Below are 13,782 nucleotides of genomic sequence, written 5' to 3' on the forward strand. Positions count from 1 at the left end.
TTACAATACCCAATTGTAGAAGAGACATGTGTGCCGCCATCTAGAGGTTTTTCTAGGACCGACTATGGTAATTTACCATTGTGGATGGGGAGTGTAAGGGACTACTACCCTTGGAAGCTTTATACACCCACTGGGTGTATGTTTTAAGTGTTTTTATATTTGTTGTCTTGTTATTATTACTGTTTGTATCAATAAATGGATTTTTTGGTAATGTGATTTCCTGTACGCATCCAACTTTTTTCTTGTTCTGATTGTTGCATCAATTATTGGGATGCGTGGATACATTATTTGCTTACATTGTGGTGGTGCCTGCTCTACTTTTGTGTAGTCTATATGATAAAGATGTCATGATAATTGGAATTGTTGTAATTTACATAACTTGTTACTATACATTGATTTTTGCAATTTAAGTATTCTTGTATTCTATCCATTTGCTTTTGATTCTCTCAGGTTCCTGATTTTACTGGCAGTCCTGGGATACGCAGAGACAAGGCAGGGCTCAGACCATTTGACTTTAAAGTGTAACAGTCATTTTGAACAAAAAAAAAACTAAAATACATAATTCTGCTCCAGGTGTCCCTGGGAATCATTACTCAAAATATTTTGCCTCTCGGTCCTCATTTAGTATCTTTTTTTTGTTCCATGGCAACCATGGTTTCCGGCTCTCAAAAAACTACAATCAGTAAGATGGAGGGGCGGAGCCTGCCACCTCATCATAAGCCCCTGCTGACCAATGACACCAGAGCTATCTCCTATCTAATATCTATCCATCTCCTATCTAATATCTATCCATCTATCTAATATCTATCCATCTCCTATCTATCTATCTCCTATCTATCTATCTAATATCTATCATCTATCTCTCATGTATCTATCTATTGCTATCTATATCCCTATCTATCTATATCCCTATCTATCTATATCGCTATCTATCTATATCGCTATCTATCTATATCGCTATCTATCGCTATCATCTGCTGCTGCAGTTTCTGTCTGCGTGGATTATTGGGTTAAACACAAGTGTAGGGAAGGCTGAAGAGAGATAAGTTCAGGTGCTTGGTTATTACATTAGTGATGGCTTCTCCCTGCACTGAGCTATTAGGTGATCAGCTGTGTGCAGGTAGGGGGAGGGGGGCGTGTCTCTTGTTCCTAGTCTCAGCTTCTTTCTAAAGACGGAATGTCCATAGTAACAGACATATGAGAGATCACTGACATCTAGAGGAAGAATGCAGAATACAAGAGGAAGGAGCAAGATTCAGGTAACTAATCCAATTGCAAAAGGGCTTAAAATTACCTGCCATACAACATATCCAAAGTTTTTTTATTTAAATGACGGTTATACTAAGTTTTTTTTTTAGTGAGGACCTAATTAGTCCGATTGTATCCCAGACCAATCTCTATGCTGCACGACATATTGCAGAAAACCCCACTTCTTTTTATGTAAAATCCCACAGGTGGACACCTGTTAGTGCAGCAGAGATGGAGAAATATTGGGCCATAGTGCTTCTTATGGGGCTAGTAAACCCACAATCAGGGACTATTTGAGCACAGACATATTGTACCACACCTCAATTTTACACATGGTGAGGAGTAGGATGCTCTTTGAATGCATTCAATGCATTTTGCCGACAAAGCACAGTGCCCACCTAGAGATGACCCCAGTTTTGATAGTTTAATATGGACCAAGCCTTATACAATTTGAGTGCCGGATTTATGGAAGTGTATACTCCAAAGAGGTACCTACAGTTCCACCAGTGCCTGCCCAATAAGATGGTATGACGTGAAGATGTATAAGCTGTGTGAGAGTGCATCAGGGTACATTTTTAGGTTCAGGTTATATTAAGGGAAGGATTCCAAAATAGTGCCCCCAGAATGCCCCCCCCCCCTTTCTGGAATTTTCTGCAAAAGTAGTCTGGGATTTGGTGCACCCACTACTGGAACAGGGCTACCACCGCTACCTGGACAATTTTTATACCAGCGGTACCCTGTTCATGTGCCTCGATTCCCGAAATACTGCGGCATGCGACACTGTAAGAAGGAATCAGAGAGGTCTCCTGAAGTCGTTGCTAGGAGAAAAGCTCAGAAGGCATGAGAGCCAAGCACAATGCAGCAACTCAGTATTGTGTGTCAAGTACAAGGACAAGAAAGAGGTCCTTGTACTAACAACAATACATGGGCACACCAGCACCCCTGCCCCTGTACGAGGTACCGGTCCAAAAACCCCCAAGCCTAAATGTTTATTGGATTACAATGGGAGATGGAGAGGTGGACTTGTCGGACCAGGTGCTTTAGCCATGTAACGCCATGTGGAACTCGAGGGTGTGGAACAAGAAGCTGGCCGTGCACATCATGCAGATGGCACTTTATAATGCTTACGTGCTAAATCAATGTGCAGGCCAGAGGGGGACTTTTGTGGATTTTCAAGAGCTGGTAGTCAAGCAGCTGATCTTTGGAGACAAGGAAGGGGAGAGTACAAGTACTTCTGAGAGCGAGGCCACACATATTGTACCATTATACCATGGCAGCACTTTCCAGGAGAAGTTCCCAAAACTGCCAGCAAGTGCAGGACACAGAAGAGGTGCAGGCTGTGCTCCAAAAGGGACATAAAAAACAACCCATATACCAGTGTGACATGTGCTCCTAGAAACCAGGGTTATACATGAAGAATTGCTTTAGAATTAATCACACCTCCCTAGTTATATCATTTTACCCTGAACGATGCAATCTCACATGGCTTATTCATCATGCCGCATCTTCCCTGTTAAGCCCTGTTGTGTGCCCAGCCTGTAAATTATTGCCACATGTGGGGTATTGCCGTACCTGGGAGAACCCACATCATGATTTTTGAGGTATTGGTCTCCTGTGGCAGGAGCTAAGAGAAAGATGCCATAATAGATACTTCGTACTATGCACTATCCATTATGCATTATGGGGTTAAAATACTCACTTTATCCCTAGATTAATTCATGGAGGGGTTCAATTTTCAAAGAGGGTCAGTTCTCAAGGGTTTCTACTGTACTCATCCGTAAAGGCATCTACAAATGTTTCATGATGCCAAAAACAAAAAATATGTAAAATGTCTGTTCTCCAAATGGAAGTTCTTATTTCTGAGCCCTGCCATGGCTCTATCTTGTAGATTATTGCCACAAAGGGGTACTGCCGTCAAGGGAAACCCCGATTTTTGGGGTGTTTGTCTCCAGTGGCATGAATTGCGGAAAATAATTTTGACACTACAATGACAAATTTTTAGAAATTGCAATGCAATTTATTACACAGTTCAATTTGTATTACATTTGAACCAGGATCTTAGGGGTTAAAATGCTTATACAACCATAGATACATTCTTTAAGGGGTGTCCTTTCCAGAAATGGGGTCACTTCTTAGGGGTTTCTATTGTACTGATACCTCTGGGGCACCCCAACACCAGTCTAGTGAAAAGGGAGTTAAATTTTGTTTGTCCCTTCTCAGCCTGTAGGCTATTGCCACACATAGGGTATTGCCACACATAGGGTATTGCCGTACCCGTAATAACCCGCAGAATTATTTTTTTGTGGTGTTTATCCTTTGTGGCATGAGTTGGGCTAAATACATTTCTCATTAAAATGGCAAATTTGAGAAAACAATGCAATTTTTAAACCGCTCCATTCACTTTGTATTACATTTAGGCCTGCATCTCAGGGGTTAAAATGCTGATACAGCCTTAGATAAATTCTTTGAAGGTTGTCCTTTCCTAAAAAGGGGGATCACTTCTTGTGGGTTTCTATTGTACTGGTACCTCAGGGGCCCCCCAATATCAGTCTACTGAAAATAGTGCTCTAAAGGCTATAAATAATAATAAATAATCCTGAAGATTATTGGCAAATATGGGGTATCATCATAACGTAGATAACCCGGATAATGATTTTTCAGATGTTTATCCTCAGTGGCATGAGTTTAGCAAAATACATTGGCACTAATATATTTGAGTAAAAAAAACTTAATTATTGCACTCTATTCACCGTGTATTACATTTGAGCCAGGATCTTAGGGGTTAAAATGCTTATAAAATACTAGATAAATTCTTTGAAGGGTGCCCATTTCTAAAATGCGGTCACTTCTCGTACTGGTACACTGGTAGACACTGGTCTACTGAAAACGTAGCTCCATAAGCAAAATTTCGCTGCTTCCCTTATCAGCTCTGCTGTGTGCCAATTCTGTCTACTATTGGCACATATGGGGTATTACCGCACTTGGGACAACCCACAGAATGATTTTTGAGGTGTTTTCTAAAGATGCATGAGTTGGGCACAATATATTTATATTGGCACAATACATTATAAATGGCATTTTTGAGATAAAAACACAATTTTTACTCTGCACCATTTACTTTGCATTAGATTTAGGTCAGTATGTTGGGGTTAAAACGCTCACCATATCCCCAGATAAATTCTTTGAGGGGTGTAGGTTCCAAAATGGCGTCTCCTCTCAATTGCTTTTAATTGCATTGGAACCTCACAAGCTCTGCCAACATGACATGGCACTCCAAATCCAAACTTGTGAAAAGTGAGATCCAAAAGCTAAATTTCGCTCCTTCCCTTCTCAACCCTGCTGTGTGGTCAGCTGGCCTATTATTGGCACAAATGAGGTATTGCCGTACTCGGAAAAACCTGCAGAATGGTTTATGGGGTGTTTGTCTAAAGTGGCATAAGTTGGGCAAAATATATTTGAGAAAGAAATGCAATTTTTACTGCACAATTTACTTTGTATTACATTTTTTTTCCAGCATGTTGGGGGTTAAAAGTCTAAGTACAGCCCTAGATAAATTCATTTAGGGGTGTAGTTTCCTAAATGGTGACATCTTTTTCTATTTTTCTATTATACTGTTACTTAAAGGAAACCTACCACTTCCAATAGAGCTTCTAAGCAGCAAATGCCGTGAGCTGGTGCCTGCGCTTATCTTCATTATGTTCTTAACCCCTAGGCGCACCAGGACGTTATAGTACGTCCCCGGGGCTAGATGCTTAGCGCACGGGGACGTTCTATAACGTCCTGCTTCTGGCACCGGCTCACGAACGGAGCCGGTACCAGAAGCAGCGGCTGTCAGCTGTCAGCTCCGATCGCGGGTGTTAACCCCTTACACGCCGCGGTCAAACATGACCGCGGCGTGTAAGGGTGTTTGCGCTGTGGATCGGATCCCCCGTGCCGCTTACCGGGGGATCCGATCCACTTCTGGGCAGCTCCGAGGACTGGCATGTGCCCCGGACCTGCCCGGTCTCCATGGCAGCCAGACCCCTTCCGGGTCTGGCTGTAAACTGTCTGAGCATGCGCAAGCTTGCTCAGACAGTTTACACTGCTCTACAATAAAATAGTATTGTAGAGCAGTGTATTGAACTTAAACCAGTGATCAGAGCATCACTGGTTTAAGTTCAAGTATGTATAAGTAAAAATATGCAAAAACACTTAACACTACACATTATAATAAATAAAAAATAAATACATAAAAATATAAGCCCCTAAAATGTCACTTTCCCATAAAAACACTTAATAAAGTATAAAAAACACAAAAACACAAAAAACCCCGCATATTTGGTATTGCCGCGTCCGTAACAATCTGTATAATAAAACAGAATCGTTACTGGACCCGCACGGTACACGCCGTAGAAAAAAAACCGCAAAAACGTTCCGAAAAAAGATAATTTTTAATTATACCCTATCAAAAAATGCTCTAAAAAGTAATTTAAAAAATGTTATGCACTCCAAAATAAGCCCACTAAAAAGAACAACTCTTCTCGCAAAAAATAAGCCCCTAACCAGATTTGTCAGCAGAAAAATAAAAATGTTATGCATATGAAAAGATGGTGATGCTAAAATGAACAAGATTTTCTCCAAAATGGTTTTTATTCAGTACAATTGAATAAAATACACAAAACCCCACATACTTTGGTATCCCTGCGTCCGTAACAATCTGCATAATAAAACAGAATCGTTATTAGATCCGCAAAGTGAACCCCGTAAAAAAACAAAACAAAAAAAAGCTCCAGAAAAAAGATCATTTTCAATTAATACCCTATAAAAATGCTCTAAAAAGGGATTTAAAAAATGTTATGCACTCTAAAATAAGACCACTAAAAAGAACAATCCTTCTCGCAAAAAATAAGCCCTTAAACAGATTTGTGAGGCAAAAAATAAAAAAGTTATGCATATGAAAGACGGTGATGCTAAAATTAACAACATTTTTGCCAAATTACTTTTTATGCAGTAAAAATGGGAAAAAAATAAAAAATCTATATAAATGAGGTCTTTTTGTAATCGTGGCGACCCATAGAATAAAAATAATATACTATTTTTATGGTATGGTAAACGGGCAAAAAAAAAAAACCCATAAAAATCTTCCTGAAAAGTGATGATTTTCATTTCCTCCACCAACAAAGAGTTAATAAAATCTCACCAATTAGCCTATAGATTTTCCCAAATTACATCTCATGTGGCAAAAGAAATAAGCCCCTATAGGTCCACATTAAAAAAAAGAAAAAATTATAGCCTGTACAATGTGACATAGAAAATCTGCTCTGGATGGCGCCTCCTTCCCTTCTATGCCCGGCCGTGTGCCCATACAGCAGGTCACCACCACATATAGAGTATCCGTGTACTCGGGAGAAATTGGGTAACAAACTTTGTGGAGCCTTTATTCATTTAATCCATTGTAAATGTTTAATTTTCCACCCAAAATGGGTGTATTGTGAAAAAATATTACAATTTGCAGACTGCACCTCCATTTTGTTTTAACCCCTATAAAACACGTAAAGCGTTAACAAACTTCTTAAAAGTGGTTTTTCATACGTTGAGGTGTGTAGTTTTCACAATGGGGTAATTTACGAGTCTCACTATTATTTAGGCCTCTCAGTGTCAATTAGAAGTTGAGCAGGTCCATCTAAATGCGGGTTTTGGTGATTTTACAAAAAATGTGAAAAATGATACCTAAATTCTGAGCCTTATAACATTCTAGTAAAATATGTGGAATCTTAAAAAACCATGCCAACATAAAGCAGACATTTGGGAAATGTAAGTTATGAATTTATTTGGGAGCTATGACTATCTGCATCAAAAGTAGAGAATTTAGAACGTTGAAAATAAAGAATTTTTCCAATTTTTTTCCAAATTTTGTTTTTTTTTCATAACTAAACACAAAAGATATCATCCAAATTTTTAAACTAATTTGAAGTACAATGTGTCACGAGAAAACAATCTAAAAATCCCCTGGATATCTCATAGCGTTCCAAAGCTATAACCACTTATAGTGACACAGGTCAGATTTGAAGAATGGGGCCGCGTCCTTAAGGCCAAAATAGGCTGTGTCCCCTAGGGGTTAAACAGTTTTAAAGCGTTTAAACGCTTTAGTCTTAATCTTTATATACCAAGTAGCTTCACCGCACGCTGAAACATGCTCGGTGCACTATGCGCACAACCGTGCATGTTCCTGAATAGGAAGTGGTCGCACACATGGTGCGCTGAGCATGTACTACAGTGCGGTGAAGCTACTTCGTATATAAAGATTACTAAAGCGTTTGAACGCTTTAAGGCTGGATTCACACGACCGGTGCCGTGGTACCGTAGCACGGCGAGCACACGTCAGCGCGAGGGGAGAGGAGGAGGGGGAGAGCGCTGCTCACCCCCGGCCCTCTCCATAGAGATACATGCCGGACGGAGCCGTATGCCCTGAAAAAAACGTACCGCTCCCGAAGGGCGCCGCGCTCCCATTATCGTCTATGGGGGACATATATCGGCCGTATACACGTCCCCCTTGCGGTCGTGTGAATCCAGCCCAAAACTGTTTAAGAACATATAACGAAGATAAGCGCCGCCACCAGCTCACCCTGAGCTGGTGCACGGCGTTTGCTGCTTAGAAGCCCTATTGGAAGTGGTAGGTTTCCTTTAAGGGGCTCTTCAAGCACTCTGGCACCACAAAACATTTGTAGCCAAATTGGCCTGCCAAAAACCCAATAGCACTAATCCTGCTTTGGACATCGCTGTGCGACGAAAAAGCAGTTGACATCCACATGTCAGGTATTATTATACTTTGAAGGAGGAGGGCAAAAATTTTGGTATTTATGTTTGCCTCAAATTCCTTCTGAATGTGCACATTTAAAGGACACCTGTCATCAGGTCTGTGTCACTTGTCCTGACACTACTACCCGTTGGAGCAGCTCACAAGGATCCACCCCAGCCTTTATCTAGTCAATTCTTACATTAATCATTGTAAAATCACCTTTTCTTTATTATGTAAATGAGGCATGTCACATGGTCAGAGGCAGTGATGTCACCCCTGTTCCAACTCCAACTCCTCCCCCTGCTCGGGTCTGTGTGTAATGTATAGTAAAGTATTGCAGTGTCTGTGCTGCATCTGCTGACATGCTCTCCCTCCTAATACACAGAGACACAGGCATCAGCTACACAAGTACCTGACATGTTCTTCTATAACATGGCTGCCTGGAGCTGTTGTATCTCTCCTATACACACACACACAGGCTGCAGGGGGCGTGGTTACCAGCTAGCACATGGAGCAGCTGTCAGTCAAGCACTGGGGGTTTGGCTGTGCCTCCCACTCATGAATAAGCTGGACATTGGACCATTGGACTCATTGGACATTTCACAGGTCATTCGCATACAGCTTTAGGACCTCATTGCTTGGGTTTACAGGCATGTAGAGGGACAATGAAGGGATAGAGGCAATGATCTCTAATGGCAGTATATGAAAATATATTTAGATTAGGGGGGTTATTTTGCATGAGGGGTTCTCTTTAACCCCTTAAGGACGCAGGGTTTTTCGGCTCATTTCTCGCTCTCCAACTTCAAAAATCCATAACTTTTTCATTTTTACGTGTACAGACCTGTGTGAGGGCTTATTTTGTACGTAACAAATTTTACTTTCCTGTAATGTTATTTATTTTAACATGCCGTGTACTGCGAAGCTGAAAAAAAATTCCAAACGTGGAAAAATTGAAAAAAAAACGCGTCACATCACGTTCTTGTGGGCTCAGTTTTTACGACTTTCACTCTTCGCTCCAAATAACACGCCTACTTTATTCTTTGGTTCGGTGCGATCGCGGTGATACCAAATTTATATAGGTTTTATTGTGTTTTAATACATTTTCAAAAATTAAACGAATGTGTACAAAAAAGAAAAAAACATTTTTGCCATCTTCTGACGCTAATAACTTTTTCATACTTTGGCGCACGGAGATGTGTGAGGGGTCATTTTTTGCGAAATGAGGCGACGTTTTCATTGCTACCATTTTGAGGTCTGTGCGACATTTTGATAATTTTTTATTTCATTTTTTATGTTATGTAAAAAGGTGCAAAAGTCGCATTTCGGACATTTGGGCGCCATTTCCCGCCTCAGAGGTCACTGCCGCCCGTAACCGTTTTTATATTTTGATAGATCGGGCATGTTTGTGATTTTTACTGTTTATTATGTTTTATATCAGTTCTAGGGAAAGGTGATTTGAACTTTTAATATTTTATAAATTTTTTTTATTTTTTAAACTATTTTTTTTTCCACTATTTTTTAGACCATCTAGGGTACATTAACCCTGTATAGTCAGTTCGCTCCTACCATATACTGCAATACTTCTGTATTGCAATATATGGCATTTTTGCAGCACATTCATTACAATGAGCCACTGGGTCAAACGAAGACCCGAGGCTACCATGGCAACCGATCGCCGCCCCCCGATGACGTTCGGGGGCGCGGCAATCGTAAAAAAGATGGCGGCGCCCGTCTTTTAAACGCCGCCGGCGTTTGTGGTGTTACTTTTATCTCTAAAAGATAGAACATTTGGAACTTTAAAAATTGTCATTTTTTAATTTTTCCCTAAATTATTACATTTTTTCACCTCAAAAAAGATACGGATCACCATAATGATACTACTAACAAACTACACCATAATGATACTACTAACAAACTACAATGTCTCACGAGAAAAAAATGTCAAAATCACAGAGACATCTTAAAGTGTTGAAAAGTTATTACCACTGGAAGAGACACTGGTCACATTTTTACAAAAAGGACTGAGCCTTAACGTACAAACAGGCTGCGTCCTTAAGGAGTTAATTATTCTCCATTAGTATTATTAATAAATATTTCTAAAAATAAATTCACATTTCCCAATATAATAAAAAAAAATCCTGTTACACTACAAAAAACATTGCATAGTCGCCCCATTTGCCTGAGAAATATATACATATTATATATCAAAACAACCGAAACAAAATAAGGTATTTATTAATAATGTTTATTTTGAGTTCATTTTAAAATAAAAAAATACAGGCAGTCCCCGGGTTACGTACAAGATAGGTTCTGTAGGTTTGTTCTTAAGTTGAATTTGTATGTAAGTCGGAATTGTATATTTTATAATTGTAGCTCCAGACAAATTTTTTTTTTTTGCCCAAGTGACAATTGGAGTTAAAATTTTTTTGATGTAATTGGACCAAGGATTATCAATAAAGCTTCATTACAGACACCTTACAGCTGGACATTGCAGTCTGGGATTATAGTAACATCCAGAGAGCTTCATCAGAGGTCACAGTGGGCAGAGGGGTCCGTCTGTAACTATGAGTTGTCTGCAAGTCGGGTGTCCTTAAGTAGGGGACCGCCTGTATATACTTTACATTACAAAAAAAAAGTATTAAAAAAAAAATCTTTAAAAACTTTTATTACATTTAAACGAGCCCTACGTGTCCTGGAAAAAATGCAGCAAAACATTTCAAGGTAGCACTCCAAAAAGAAAAAGGAAGTTATGGCCCTTAAACCGCCACATGTGAGTCTTTAAAGCCTTTTCCATGTCAATAAGGGGTTAAAAAGTTGTGGGTTGTTTTTTCTTTTAAAAAGGCGGTGTCTTATGAAAAAAAAAATGACTTACTGAATGGAAGCTTTTTCCCTTGTGCGTTAAATATTTTTAAATGCAATTGTGGATTGCAACCAAATATTGCATAGTTTAAGTTTTAGCATTCATGGGAGTGTAAATTCTTGTTGATATTATGTATTATTGCGTATATATAAATCTGCTCACTTTATGTTATTTTTAAATCCCTTTTTGTGCATAAACCTCTGCTTTGATGTCAGTTTTATGTAAAAATATATGTTTTCATTGTACAGTACTGTACAGTCACAAAGTTTCATGATGGTTGTACAAGCTGTCAACCAATCTGTTAATCAAAACAAATGCAACTGCCATGTTGTCTGCTTTCAAATATATACGTTATTAGGGTTGCCTTTACTTTTTAACCTGTTTTTTTGCTCTATTTTTTCAGGCTTTAAAATTTCTTGCTGAAAAGCAGATTTTTGGTTATTTCAATTTTAGTGATTTTATGATTATGTATTCATGTTAACATATGACAGACATCTGAGAAATATAGAACATGTTCATTTATTACATTTAGGAGATCTGTGTTTTTTGGGGTTTAGTATAATTCTTTATGCTGTAATTCCAGAAATGCCTGGAAAATTGTTGAGGACATACACTAAAATATCCCTGTGGAGGAGACACAGGATGGAAAATGGTCACATGTCCAATTATTTTTTCAACAACTGGTTAATTCCGTATTGGGAAAGCTCACAGAGTAATTATCATAACCACTAACAAGCTTTCTTTCATGCAGATCCCTGGGTAACTTTTGTTGCTCTTCCAGTTTCTTACTCTTGTGTGTTTTCAGCCTGTTTATTCCTTGCTGTTCTGACTGCTTTTTTAATAAACGTATTATCTCACTGTCTGCAGGGTCAGACTCATAAAGAAAAGGATTTTACAAGTGAGTATGAGCGCATAAAGTCCTATTTTACAGTTACAATATTTCTAAAATCTGCAATTATATTACAAAATGTAATTTTACTTACTGTCGTCTCTTTAAGGAGCTGGACTTCTTTTCTTCCATCTCCTCAATTGGAGATGCAGAAGACAGTAAAGATGTATCTGAGGGATTAAAAGAGGGGCTACTGCTGTCCCCCTGGTCTACTTGAAGAAAACTTGGACGGTCTTCCAAAGCCTGTAAAACCCCAATATTAAGAAATAGACATTCAAGAATTCAACATTTCTAGCATGGAATTTATAAGTTACATGTGATCACTGTTTAACTCAACATGATCCTACTTTAGTCCTAATAATATCAACAAGAATGGAAAAATCCTTGGTTACGAAATAATGGTCCCTAACGATTGGGGTACATATAATTACTAGGGGAGCAGCATGGGGCATTTTATAATTAGGGGGTGGTTGGTTGGCATTTCATTACTCTGGAGGGCTGTGACCAATGCTTTTCCCTCCCTAGGCTTAGTCAATAAGTTTTGGCTCAGAATAGGAGAAACAATTGAAGACCCAACATGATGTGAACTGGCCTAAAAGGCATTGTTTTACTTGATTATTTCTGGAACAGTTGAAATTATTCATTGTACTTCTATAATATTGGTTGGAAAGGTTAAAGAGGCTTACAACAGCAAAGAGTTAAATAAGAATGCAAACCAGAAATAAGACATTCTACAGGAATGGGGAAAAAAATCCCTAACGATTATAGCAATAATCTGCCAGCATCTTATGCTCGTTAAGCAGAAACATATAATCTGCCATTTGAATTTTCTTTATGTTTCTTTAGGTAGGTCTTGACTTCGAGGAACGCACAGCTTAAAAAATCAAGGACATGGTCAATAAGAATAGCTATGGAAGTACAAACCAACCAAGTGTTACCTACAAGGACTGCATAAAACATTTATTTGAGGAGCTAAGTGCTGCCTGCTTTGTTATAAGGACCAGTATATTGAATTTGAACTTAACCAATAGTCCAATTCAATAAATACTCAATAAATGAATGGACTCCATTCAATAAATACTCCAGTCAAAAGGAAAACGTTGAAGGGGTATTTCCATCTGGGCATTTTCATTTAATTGGATTAATTTGCCAAATGTAAGCATTTCAATTGGATGTTATTAAAAAAAATGTTCCTGTGTGAAGATAATTTCTCATAAATGTAGTCATGTTGTCCGTTAGAAACGAGATAGCTTCCTCGGATACAGCCACCTCTGCTGGAGGGATTGCACAAAGAAACAAAAGGTTTTTGTATATGAAATGTCCGGGAGTTACTGTATGTCATACAGCCGTTCTGTGGTAATGAACGCGGTCTGGCCACTGCTGCCAAAATGTGAGGTGGTCGTATCCGAGGAATAGGAGAAACAATTGAAGACCCAACATGATGTGAACTGGCCTAAAAGGCATTGTTTTACTTGATTATTTCTGGAACAGTTGAAATTATTCATTGTACTTCTATAATATTGGTTGGAAAGGTTAAAGAGGCTTACTCGTTTCTAAGGAACAGAATGACTACATTTATGAAAAATTATCTTCACACAGAAGCATTTTTTTTAATAACATCCAATTGAAGAAATGTTTACATATGGCAAATGAATCAAATTGAATGTAAATGTGGAAATAGGAATACCACTTTAACCCCTTAAGGACGCAGGTTTTTTTTGCTCATTTCTCGCTCTCCACCTTCAAAAATCCATAACTTTTTTACATATACAGACCTGTGTGAGGGCTTATTTTGTGCGTAACAAATTTTACTTTCCTGTAATGTTATTTATTTTAACATTCCTTGTACTGCGAAGCTGAAAAAAATTTCCAAATGTGGAAAAATTTTAAAAAAACTGCACGTGCGTCACGTTCTTGTGGGCTCAGTTTTTACAACTGTAACTGTGCACTCAAAATAACAGCTCAGCTTTATTCTTTGGTTCGGTGGCATTGCGGTGATACCAAATT

The 13,782-nt window shown here is 38.8% G+C and overlaps 1 protein-coding gene across 5 annotated transcripts in view; it reads right to left on the bottom strand.

Annotated features, from left to right (window-relative positions):
- The window catches only part of TRIO (trio Rho guanine nucleotide exchange factor), a 373,142-nt gene that overhangs the window by 106,732 nt on the left and 252,628 nt on the right, over positions 1-13,782 (bottom strand). For 3 of the 5 annotated variants that reach the window (XM_072153041.1, XM_072153043.1, XM_072153042.1), the window contains exon 39: positions 11,870-12,018. The exons of 1 other annotated variant lie outside the window; for it this stretch is intronic. In XM_072153041.1, coding sequence (XP_072009142.1) covers positions 11,870-12,018 — 149 coding nt within the window. Of the gene's footprint in view, positions 1-11,489; positions 11,761-11,869; positions 12,019-13,782 lie in introns of those variants that run through there. One more of the 5 variants, XM_072153044.1, reaches the window with a different exon arrangement.

Source organism: Engystomops pustulosus, chromosome 5, assembly GCF_040894005.1.
Source record: "Engystomops pustulosus chromosome 5, aEngPut4.maternal, whole genome shotgun sequence".
Lineage (NCBI taxonomy): Eukaryota > Metazoa > Chordata > Amphibia > Anura > Leptodactylidae > Engystomops > Engystomops pustulosus.